This window comes from Pristis pectinata, chromosome 1, assembly GCF_009764475.1.
Source record: "Pristis pectinata isolate sPriPec2 chromosome 1, sPriPec2.1.pri, whole genome shotgun sequence".
NCBI lineage: Eukaryota > Metazoa > Chordata > Chondrichthyes > Rhinopristiformes > Pristidae > Pristis > Pristis pectinata.
Genome location: NC_067405.1, coordinates 147,674,870 through 147,687,807, shown reverse-complemented (window position 1 = coordinate 147,687,807; position 12,938 = coordinate 147,674,870). Strand labels below are relative to the sequence as shown.

The following is a 12,938-nucleotide window of genomic DNA, read 5'->3' as shown; positions in this document are numbered from 1 at the left end:
CACCGTCCTGTCACACACTCCCGGGGTCAGACACAGGGTGAAGCTCCCTCCACACCGTCCCGTCACACACTCCCAGGGTCAGACACAGGGTGAAGCTCCCTCCGCACCGTCCCGTCACACACTCCCAGGGTCAGACACAGGGTGAAGCTCCCTCCACACCGTCCCACCACACACCCCCGGGATCAGACACAGGGTGAAGCTCCCTCCGTACCGTCCTGTCACACACTCCCGGGGTCAGACACAGGGTGAAGCTCCCTCTGCTGGTATCCGTCTGGATCAGGCTATTGATGGCGGTGAGGACAGGTGTCCGGTTTACCTGGGACTTTCTTGGCCCAGGCTATCATGTGAACGAGCTCGCGGTCTGCCAGATTGGTCAGTGACATCATCATGGAGGCCTCGGTGAAGGGTTTGTTGGGGTGATTCAGCGAGTAGATGTTGGGTGGTTCGGCCTCCAGCAGGGAGCTCAGCAGTTTCTCGGGAGCCAGCTGGCCCAGGCAGCTGCTGTTGACCGGGATGTCCTCCACTGCCCTCCGCATCTTGCTGCCCGCCTGTTGCTGCACTCCGGTCAGTCGGCCCTGCCGCGTCAGTCGGTAGCTGCAGCGGTCTCTCCGAGTGTCTGTCGGTGTGGGGGAGGGGGAGAGACACACACACACACGCACACAGAAACACACGCACACAGAAACACGCGCACACACACACGCATGCACACACACGCGCGCGCACACACACACGCGCACACACACACGCGCACACACACACGCGCACACACACGCGCGCACACACACGCGCACACACACGCACACGCGCGCACACGCACACACACGCACACACACACGCGCACACACACACACGCACACACACACACACGCACACACACACGCGCACACACACGCACACGCGCGCACACGCACACACACGCACACACACACGCGCACACACACACACACACACGCACACACACGCGCACACACACACACACACGCACACACACACACGCACACACACGCGCACACACACAATGAGTGACAGCAGTACAGCAGAAACCCCCACATCCCATTCCCCACGGACAGTTCACCCCCAGGACATGGGTGGTAGGGGCTGGGTCCTGGCACCCCAGGGTGACGCGACACACCTGCCCCCACCCCAGGGTCTCTGAGATGAACCATGTGACTGCCCGGTCATGGGTCAACCACAGAGCTGTACAGCACAGAAACAGGCCCTTCGGCCCACCACATCCATGCTGACCTTTTGCCCATCCACACCAACCCATTTGCCCCCAGTAGGCCCGTACCCTTCTACACCTCCTCGCCTATTCAAGTGTCTGTCTAAATGCCTTTTAAACATAGTGACTGCACCTGATTCCACCCCCTCCTCCGGCAGTGAGTTCCAGGTATCACCCACTCTCTGGGTAAAAAACTTTCCCCTCAGATCACCTTTAAAACTCCTTCCTCTCACCTTAGACACGCCTTCCCTGCCAACCTCATGAAATATATTTAAGACACAGTTAGATTTTTGCATTGTAGGGGAATGAAGGGTTATGGGGAAAAGGCAGGTAGGTGGATCTGAGTCCACGGCCAGAACAGCCATGATCTTATTGCATGGCGGAGCAGGCTCGACGGGCCAGATGGTCGACTCCAGCTCCTGTTTCTTACGTTCTCATGGGAAAGACACAACAGCTACCTACCCTATCTATGCCTTACACACCTGTGTCAGGTCACCCCTCAGCCTCCTTCACTGCAGCCTGTCCGATCTCTCCCCATAACTAAAGCCCTCCGATCCAGGCAACATCCCAGTGAATCTCCTCTGCACTCTCTCCAGCACCACCACACCCCTCCCACAGTGTGGTGACCAGAACTGCACACAGTGCTCCAAGTGGTCTAACCAGTGTTTTGTAAAGTTTCAACACAATGTCCCAACTCTTGTACTCTGTGCCCCGACCGATGAAGGCAACATGACGTCCGCCTTCTTCACCACCCTACGTACCTGTGTTGCCACTTTCAGGGAACTATGGACTTGGACGCCAAGGTCCCTCTGTCCATCAGTATCCCTTAGTACCCTACCATTTACTGTACATGTCCTACCCCTATATGACTTTCCAAAATGCATCACCTCACTCTTGTCGTGATTAAGTTCCATTGGCCAACACTCTACTCGACAATCCATCTGACCTGTACCCTGCTGGAGCCTCCGACAACCCTCCTCGCTGTCCACACCACCACTTTCCATGTCACCCACAAACTCACTGATCCCCGTGGACGCTAGAGGGCACCACCTTGGCCGTGACGATCCCCTTCATCCTGTGACCCCATTCTCCCTTTCTCCCCCCCACCCCTGAGCCCTACAATCATCTCCCCGTCAAGCCCCGATTCCCTCTGCTCCCAGCACCCACACGGGCTGTCACTCTGCTCTCAATGCAAAACATCTTATCCCCTTCACCAGAAATCCGGTCCTTCAAACATCCACTAATGAGAATGCCTTCCCTCAATTTACTCTCCTTAAACCTGTCTTGACAGAGTCGATGAATCGTACAGCAGGGAAACAGGCCATTCGGCCCACCATGTCCATGCTGACCAGTGGGCACCCTTCTGTATTAACCCCACCTCCCAGCACTTGGTCCATCGCCTCTGTGCCTGGATGGTTCAAGTGCTCGTCTGGACACTCCTTAAACACTGTCAGTGACCCTGCTTCCACCGTTCTCTCACAGTGTGTTCCAGGTACTCCCCACTCTCTGGGTGAGAAAGGTCCCCCTCAGATCCCCTCTACATCTCTTCCCCCTTCCCCTAAACTTATGTTCTCTAGTTTTATCTACCTCTGATATAGGGAAATGTTTCCTGCAGTCTCCCCTATCTCTACCCCTCATAATGTTATATACCTCACTCATGTCCCCTCTTAACCTCCTCCACTCCAGGAGAACAGACCCAGCCTCTGCATTCTCACCTTGTAACTGAACCGCTCCATCCCAGGTAACATCCTGGTGAATCTCCTCTGTACCCTCTCCAGAGCCATCACATCCTCCCTGGAGTGTGGTGACCAGAACTACACACAGTGCTCCAGCTGAGGTCTGACCAGGTTTTATTAAGCTGGAGAATGACCTCCCTGGTTTTGTATTCAATGTCCAGACTAACAAAGGCCAGTATCACATATGCCTTCTTAACTATGTTATCTGCTGTGTTGCCATCTTCAAGGACCTTTGGATGTACTCCAAGGTTCCTCTGTTCCTCAATACTCCCTGGGTCCCTACCATTCAGGGTGTATGTCCCAGCCTCATCAGTGCACCCAAGATGCATCTCCTCACATTTATCAGGATTAAACTCTATTTGCCATTTCTCAGCCCATTTCACCAACACCTCGATATCACCCTGTAACCCACACTGAAGACAACTCCACCAATCAAGAACCTATCAATCTCTGCCTTAAATACACCCAATGACTTGGCCTCCACAGCCCTCCATGGCAACGAATTCCACAGATTCACCAGCCTCTGGCTGAAGAACTTCCTCCTCATCTCAAAGGGCTGCCCCTTTATTCCGAGGCTGTATCATTGGATCTTAGACTCTCCTATTAATGGGAACATCCTCTCCGCATCGACTCTATCCAGGCCTTTCCGTATCTGGTAGGTTTCAATAATCCCCCCTCATCCTTCTGAAGTCCATTGAGTACAGGCCCAGAGCCATCAAACACTCCTCATACATTAAGTCTTTCATTCCAGGGATAATTCTTGTGAACTTTCTCTGGACCCTGTCCAGGGTTGGCACATGTTCCAGTACATCTCTTCTGAACTCTCTCTGGGACCTTTACGTCCGTAGGTGGGGAATGGAATTGGACAAAAATACTCCTGTTGTAGCCCAACCAGAGTTCAGTCCAATATCAATATAACCTCCCTCCTTTTATTAAAACCCAAGCAAACTACAGATGCTGGAAATCTGAAATAAAAACAGGAAATGCTGGAGCCTGAAGACCCACACTCAACGATTCAGGAACAGCTTCTTCCCCTCCGCCATCAGATTTCTGAACGGTCCATAAACCCATGAACACTGCCTCGTTATTCCTCTTTTGCACTATTTATTTATTTTTGTAACTTAATAGTAATGCACTGTACTGCTGCCGCAAACCAACACATTTCACGACATATGTCAGTGATAATAAGCCTGGTTCTGATACTTGAGGGTATAGGTTTAAGGTGAAAGGGGGAAAATTTAAAAGAGATTTACAAGGTAAAGTTTTTTATGCAGAGAGTGGTCGGTGGTGGTGTGAGTGGGTGTGGATGGGGCGCCTACCAAGCTGGCTGCTGTGTCTTGGATGGTGTCGAGCTTCTTGAGTGTGGTTGAAGCTGCACTCACCCAGGCAAGTGGAGAGTGTTCTGTCACACTGCCGACTCGAGCCTTGTAGATGGTGGACAGGCTTTGTGGTGTTACTCACCACAGGATTCCTAGCCTCTGACCTCCTCTTGTAGCCACACTGGGTATAGGTATTGGTTTATTATTGTCACTTGTACCGAGGTAGTGAAGAACTTGTCTAGCATACCGTCCGTACAGATCAACTCATTACACGGTGTATATGGCTACTCCGGCTCCCAACTAACCAAGTTGACTGCAGAATTCAGCAGGCCAGAGCATCAGCATGGCCAACCCCCTCCCTTCCCCCTGTCCACCACCCCCACATCTCCCGCGCTGCTCACATGGTGTGATGGAGAGCGGGGAGAATGCTGGGTCGTCCCCAATCCCCGATTAACAGCGGCCTTTCCGAACGGGGCTTCCTTCCACCTCCCGAGGAATGGCGCCAATCAATCTGCCACCAGGACGAGCGAGTGGGAGGGTTAACCAAAGCGGGTGAAGGTAGCGGGGAGGGGTCCTGTCTGTGGACCCCTGTCCAAGGGGAGTCTGGGGGCCTCCCACAGGAGAAGATGTGAATGGAATGCTCAGGGGCTCCAAGTAAAGACTGGGAGCCTTCAGGAAGGGGGGTGGGGGTTGGTGACGGTCTTCGACCACAGGACCCTCCCCGGGTTGTGGACACCCACACAAACAATGAGCTCCCACAAATGTTAGTGAATTCAAACAAGAACCAGTCTTGAAAATGAAACCCGTTTCCATGTAACCTCCCCACAGTAATCAGACAACATTGTCTCTGGAGAACACAGGCTGCCAGTTTCACCATGGGAGGCCACTTAAGAGATTTGCTTTGGAAATTGACAAGCAATCGCTTCTATTGATACTTGTGTAATGATACCCTACTAAATAATGTAACATCCACTGGTACTTCCAGCTCCTAGGCTGGGAGATCCTGATTCTGTCCTTTGTGACAGGGCAGGGCAAGACCATAAATAAATATTCATGTTAATTGGCCCCCCATCAACACCATTCATTATAATACTGTGGACTAGTAGCCAGAGTTCTAGACCATTGATTCAGAGGCACCTGTTCAAGGCACCCACCACTCTGTGTTAAAAAAAACCTGCCCTGCACATCTCCTTTAAACTTTCCCCCTCTCATCTTAAATGCAGGTCCCCTAGTGCTTGACGTTTCTACCCTGGGACAAAGATTCTGACTGCCAACTCTGCCTGTGCCTCAATATCTTATAAACTTCTATCCAGTCTCTCTTCAGCCTCCGATGCTCCGGAGAAAACAACCCAAGTTTGTCCGAATAGCACATTCCCTCTAATCCAGGCAACATCCTGGTGAATCTCTTCTACACCCTCTTCAAAGACTCCACATCCTTCCTGTAACGGGGCGACCAGAACTGCACACACTACTCCACGTGCAGCCGAACCAAAGTTTTACACTGCTGCAACATGACTTCCTGACTCTTGGACTCGATGCCCTGACCGATGAAGGCAAGCGTGCCGCACACCTTTTTTACCACCCTGTCTACTTGTGTGGCCACATTCAGGGAGCAATGGACTTGGACCCTAAGATCCCTCTGTACATCAATGCTGTTAAGGACCCTGCCATTCACCGTACACTCTCCCCTTACATTTGATCTCCCAAAGTGCAACACCTCACACTTGCGCGGATTAACCTTCATCTGCCATTTCTCTGCCCTTATCTGTAACTGATCTATGCCCTGGTACATCCTTTGACAGCCCCCTACACTGTCCACAGCTCCACCAACCTTTGTGTCATCTGCAAACTTACTAACCCACCCAACCTACATTTTCATCCAAGTCATTTATATACATCACAGACGACAGAGGTCCCAGCACCGATCCCTGCGGAACACCACTGGTCACTGACCTCCAGCCAGAGGAACACTCCTCCTCCACCACCTCTGTCTTCTGTGGCCAAGTCCATTCTGAATCCAAACTACCAAATCTCCACGGATCCCATGCACCTTGACCTTCTCAACCAGCCTACTATGCGGGAACTTGTCAACTGAGTATTGACCACCCATTTATATTAATTCTACGTGAAGCCCAGTTTTTTTTCTCCCCACATTCTCAACACAAAAATCGGTGGAGTTGTAGATAGTGAGGAAGGTTGTCAAAGAATACAGCGGATATAGACCAGTTGGAAATGCAGGCAGAGAAATGGCAGATGGAGTTTAATCCGGGCAAGTGTGAGGTGTTGCGCTTTGGGAGGTCAAATGTGAGAGGAAGGTGTACAGTAAATGGCAGGACCCTTGGGAGCATCGATGTACCGAGGGATCTTGGGGTCCAAGTCCACAGCTCCCTGAAAGTGGCAACACAGGGTGGTAAAGAAGGTGCACAGCACGCTTGCCTTCATTGGTTGGGGCACTGAGTATAAAAATCGAAGTCACATTGCAGCTGTATAAAAGTCTGGTTAGGCCACACTAGAACTACTGTGTGCAGTTCTGGTCGCCCCATTACAAGTAGGATGTGGAGGCTTTGGAGAGGGTGCAGAAGAGGTTCACCAGGATGCTGCCTGGATTAGAGGACATGAGCTATAAGGAGAGGTTGGAGAGACTTGGGTTGTTTTCTCTGGAGCGTCGGAGGCTGAGGGGAGACCTGATAGAGGTTTATAAAATGATGAAGGGCATAGACACGGTAGACAGTCAGAATCCTTATGTCCCAGTGTAGAAATGTCAAATACTAGAGGGCATGGGTTTAAGGTGAGAGGGGGCAAATTTACAAGGAAAGTTTTTGTTACACACAGAGTGGTGGGTGCCTGGAACGGGCTGCCAGGGGTGGTGGTGGAGGCAGATACGATAGTGACATTTAAGAGGCATTTAGACAGACACATGAACAGGCAGGGAATGGAGGGATATAGATCTCGTGCCGGCAGATGGAATTAGTTCAGATTGGCATCATGGTCGGTCCAGACATCATGGGCCGAAGGACCTGTTCCTGTGCTGTATTGTTGTATGTTCTCTCATAGATTTATACAGCACGGTCAGAGTGTCAATTGGTCCATCCCGACCAAGATTCCCAGCTAAGCCAGTCCCACTTGCCCACGTTTGGCCCATATCCCTCTAAACCTTGCCTATCCATGTACCTGTCCAAATGTCCTTTAAACGTTGTTAATGCACCTGCCTCACCCACTCCCTCTGGCAGCTCGTTCCATATACGGACCATCCTCTCAGTGAAGAATTGCCCCCAGGTTCCTACTAAATCTCTCCCCTCTCACCTTAAACCCATGCCCCCTAGTTCTGGATTCCCCAACCCTGGGAAAAACACTGTGCACATTCACCCTATCTATGCCCCTCAGGATTTTATACACCTCTATAAGATCACCCCTCAGTCTCCTACACTCCAGTGAATAAAGTCCCAACCTCTCTCCATAACTCAGTCCCTCGAGTCCTGGCAACATCCTCGTAAATCTCCTCTGCACTCTTTCCAACTTAATGGCATCTTTCCTACAGCAGGGCGACCAAAATGAACATAGTATTCCAAATGCAGCCTCCCCAGTGTCTTGTACTATCCTGTACCACCTCAACGCACTGTGTAATGAATTGATCTGTACGAACGGTATGCAAGACAAGTTTTTCACTGTACCTCGGTACAGCGTGCCAAAAGCCTTCCTCAGCACCCTGTCTACCTGTGACTCCACTTTCAGGGAACCATGTACTTGTACTCCTGGGTCCCTCTGCTCTACAACACACCCGAGGGCCCTACCGTCCTCTGTGAAAGTCCTACCCTCAACCCTCTTCCCAATATGCAACACCTCGCACTTATCCGAACCAAACTCCATTTGTTCTACATTCTCTTATGTCCCATGTTAACTCTCCCGAGTTTCTTCCACTTCCCTACACAGTGGTGGCAATTTACAGTTGGTGTGCTGAATCTTTGGGATTCTCTACTCAGGATCTCTGTGGGTCAGACACTGAATTTGTTCAAGACACAGGTGTGGCTTTTGCTTTGAATAAGGTCCCACAGTGCAGGCTGATATAAACTAGTAAAAGTCCCTGGGGACCACGAGAGAGACATATTGGATCCAATTCTGGTTCAGTGACAGGAAGTGGTGGGGGGGGGGGGGGGTGGGTAGCAGAGGGATGCTTTTCAGACTGGGAAGGCTGTTAGCCGTGGGTTCCACAGGACTCAGTCCCCTGCCTCTCTGTAATGTGTATTCATGATTTAGAGTAGCGTAGGGGCATGAGAAAGGAGTTTGTGGATGATACAAGACTTGGCCGTGTGGGTGGCAGTGAGAGGAGAGCTTTAGACCGCAGGAAGGGATCGACCGTCTGGTCAGCTGGACGGAAAGCAGCAAACGAAATTTAACTCGGAGGCGTGCGAGGTGGTGTATTTGGGGAGCTGGGACAGGGCGAGGGAGTGTACAATAAATGGGAGGATACGGAGAGACATGGAGGAACAAAAGGACCTTGGAGAGTACATCGGGCAGAAGATGCGAAAGTCTGAGCACGTCCCACCAGGCTCAAGGACAGCTTCTGTCCCACTGTGATAAGCCTATTGAACGGTTCCCTCGTATGCTAAAGGTGAACTCTTGATCTCTCGTTCTACCTTGTCATGGCCCTTGCATTTTATTTGTCTGCCTGCACTGCACTTTCTCTGTAACTGTAACACTATATTAGAGTCATAGAGCACTACAGCACAGAAACAGGCCCTTCGGCCCATCTAGTCCATGCCGGCCTGGCTTTCTGCCTAGTCCCATCCACCTGCACCCGGACCATATCCCTCCAAACCCCTCCCATCCATGTACCTATCCAAACTTCTCTTAAATGTTACAATTGAACCCACATCCACCACTCCCGCTGGCAGCTCGTTCCACACTCGCACCTCCCTCTGAGTGAAGTAGTTCCCCCTCAGATTCCCCTTAAATATTTCACCTTTCACCCTAAACCTATGACCTCTAGTTCTTGTCTCACCCAACCTGAGGGGAAGAAGCCCGCATGCATTCACCCTATCTTTACACCTCATAATTTTGTATATAAGATCTCCCCTCATTCTCCTGCGCTCCAGGGAATAAAGTCCTAACCTATTCAACCTTTCCCTATAACTCAGGTCCTCAAGTCCCAGCAACATCCGTGTAAATTTTCTCTGCACTCTTTCAAGCTTATTGATAGCTTTCCTGTAGGTAGGTGACCAGAACGGCACACAATACTCTAAATTCAGCCTCACCAATGTCTTGTACAACTTCAACATAACATCCCAACTCCTGTACTCAATGCCCTGATTTATGAAGGCCAATGTGCCAAAAGCTCTCTTTACGACCCTATCTACCTGTGACGCCACTTTCAAGGAATTATGGATCTGTATTCCCAGGTCCCTTTGTTCTACCGCACACCTCAGAGCCCTACCGTTCACTGTGTAAATCTTACCCTGGTTTGTCCTCCCAAAGTGCATCACCTCACACTTGTCTGCATTAAATTCCATCTGCCAGTTTTCAGCCCATTTTCCCAGCTGATCAAGATCATGCTGCAAGCTTTGATAGCCTTCCTTGCTGTCCACTACACCCCCAATCTTGGTGTCACCTGAAGATCCAGTTTATCACATTATCATCTATATTAATGATTTAGATGATAAACAACAACAGACCCAGTACCGATCCCTGCAGCACACCACTAGTCACAGGCCTCCAGTCAGGGAGACAACCATCTACTACCACTCTCTGGCTTCTCCCGCTAAGCCAACATTGAATCCAATTGGCTACTTCATCCTTATTGCCAAGCGACTTAACCTTCTGGAGCAGCCTCCCATGCAGGACTTTGTCAAAGGCCCTGCTAAAGTCCATGTAGACAACGTCCACCACCTTCCCTTCATTGACCTTCCTGGTGACCTCCTTGACAAACTCTGTTAGATTAGTTAGACATGACTTGCTGGAAGTGTGTACAACACTAGCTGAACCACCACTGGGCACTGTGTTCATGTCTGACCACCGGACTGCAGGTGTACTGTGGTTGCACTGGAGAGGGTATGAACAAAATTTACAGCAATGTTGGTGGGAGTGGAAATATTTAACGATGGGGAATTATTGGAGTTGGAAGAGAAGAGGCTGAGGTGAAATTTGATTGAAATGGACGGGTACATGGATCGGAAAGGTTTAGAAGGTTATGGGCCAAATGCTGGCAAATGGGATTAGCTTGGACGGGGCATCTCGGTCAGCACGGACCAGTTGGGCTGAAGGGCCTGTTTCTGTGCTGTATAACTCTGTAACTCCATGTATCGAAATATGAGAGGCCTGGAGACAGTAAACAGGAAGGCAGAGCGGTCAAAATCCAGGCAGCAGCGAGTTAGAGTAATTGGTAGAAGTGGGGCTGAGGAAAGTAACATCCTCCCCAGTGTGGTGGGGTCTGGAACTCACTGCCAAGGGGGTGGGGGAGGCAGGAACGCCCCCCCCCCCCCCACGTTTGAAATAGTAGCTAGGTGAGCACTTGAAGGTGGAAATGTCAAATATTAGGGGCAGGTTTAAGGTTTGAGGGGGAAAGTTTAAAGGAGATTTACGAGGCAAGTTGTTTTTTTACACAGAGCGCGGTGGGTGCCTGGAATGTGCTGCCAGGGGTGGGGGTGGAGGCAGAGACGATCGAGGGGATTTAGACAGACACGTGAATGTGCAGGGAGTGGAGGGATACGGATCATGTGAAGGGATTTAATTTATTTCAGCATCATGTTCGGCACAGACCTCGTGGGCTGAAGGGCCTGTTCCTGTCCTGTCCTGTTCTTTATTAGGTCAACAGAAATAACTACAACCTTGAACTCTGTGCAGGTAGGATGCGGACCAGTGCTCTGTTCTCCCAACTTATGATCATGGTTTAAAGTGAAAAAGAGTAAAATCAGCATTTCCAAGTGCACAGAGGTGTCATTTTCCCTTTGAGCTTCCCAGCAGAGAGCAGATAGTTTAACAAAAATCAAGGATGAGATGCTCCCTGCAGCCCCAACCTCACCCCAGAGCAACCGTGTTTTATCCAGAATACATGATGAGCGTCTGCAGACTGTTCTATAAACTGCAGACCCAGAGCAGGAAGGTGGGGTTAGGCTGGGGATCTCTTTCTCAACCAGCACTGATGCAACGGCCTCTTCGAGTCACATTAGTGCTTACTGTGACCGGACGTTCTCTCTTCTCCCCCGTCCCATCGGGCAGAAGATACAAAACCCTGAAAGCACGTACCACCAGGCTCAAGGACAGCTTCTATCCCACTGTTATAAGACTATTGAACGGTTCCCTAGTACGATAAGATGGACTCTTGACCTCACAACCTACCTCGTTACGACCTTGCACCTTATTGTCTGCCTGCACTGCACTTTCTCTGTAACTGTAACACTTTACTCTGCATTCTGTTATTGTTTTCCCTTGTACTACCTCGATGCACTGTGCAATGAACTGATCTGTGTGGACAATTTGCAAAACAAAGTTTATTATTATTTATTTATTATTATCACTTGTACTGAAGTGCGGTGAAAAACTTGTCTTGCAAACCGTCTATACAGATCAATTCATTACAGCAATGCATTGTTACAGTACAACAGCGACAGAGAAAGTGCAGCACAGGCAGACAATAAGGTGCAAAGTCATAACAAGGTAGATTGTGAGGTCAAGAGTCCATTTTATCGTACCAGGGAACCGTTCAATAGTCTTATAACAGTGGGATAGAAGCTGTCCTTGAGCCTGGAGGTACGTGCCCTCAGGCTCCTGTATCTTCTGCCCGATGGGAGAGGGTAGAAGTGGGAATGTCCGGGGTGGGTGGGGCCTTTGATTATGTTGGCTGCTTTACCAAGGCAGTGAGAAGCGTAGACAGAGTCTGTGGAGGGGAGGCTGGTTTCCATGATGTGCTGGGCTGTGTGATGATAATACAGGCATTTACCAATTTTTTTGATTCAATGACAAGATCGGGGGGATCTATCAAGTCTCCCCGCTGACCCTAAACACTCACACCCAGCTGGACAGATCACAAGGGACGGGAGGCTGAGAAATCACTGTTGGGACCACCCGTCAGGAAGTGCCCGAGATCACACTCTCCGGTGGGGGGGTCCTGGAAGGGTTGAGTTGGTTCCACTGGACAGAGCAGCCTGTGATCAGAGTGCAGAAAGGATTGACCAGGACGTTGCCCGGACTTGGGGGCCTGAGTTACAAGGAGAGGTTGTGTAGACGAGGACTTTATTCCCTGGAATGTAGGAGATTGAGTGGTGACCTGATAGAGGTGTATAAGATCATGAGGGGCAGAGACAGGGTGAAAGCACACAGTCTTTTCCCCGGGGGGAGGGGGGGGTGCTAAAAACAAGAGGGCAGAGGTTTAAGATCAGAGGCAAGAGATTTACAAGGGACATCGGGTGCAGCTTCTTCACACAAAGGGTCGTGCGTATTTGGAATGAGCTGCCAGAAACAGTGGTTGAGGCGGGCACATCAGCAACATTTAAAAGCCATCTGGATAAGTCCATGGATAGGAGAGGTTTAGAGGGCTCTGGGTCAAGCACAGGCAGATGGGACTAGCTCGCTGGGCAACACAGTCGGCATGGACGAGTTGGGCCGAAGGGCCTGTTTCCATGCTGTACAACTCTGTGACATGGGCAACAGTAACAAGGTCAGTGTCTC

The 12,938-nt window shown here is 50.5% G+C and overlaps 1 protein-coding gene across 7 annotated transcripts in view; it reads right to left on the bottom strand.

The window, feature by feature from the left end:
• esr2a (estrogen receptor 2a) overlaps positions 1–12,938 on the bottom strand; it is a 178,041-nt gene that overhangs the window by 58,342 nt on the left and 106,761 nt on the right. For all 7 annotated transcript variants that reach the window (XM_052015195.1, XM_052015235.1, XM_052015184.1 and 4 more), the window contains exon 5: positions 317–616. In XM_052015195.1, the coding sequence (XP_051871155.1) occupies positions 317–616 (300 nt within the window). The remainder of the gene's footprint in view (positions 1–316; positions 617–12,938) is intronic.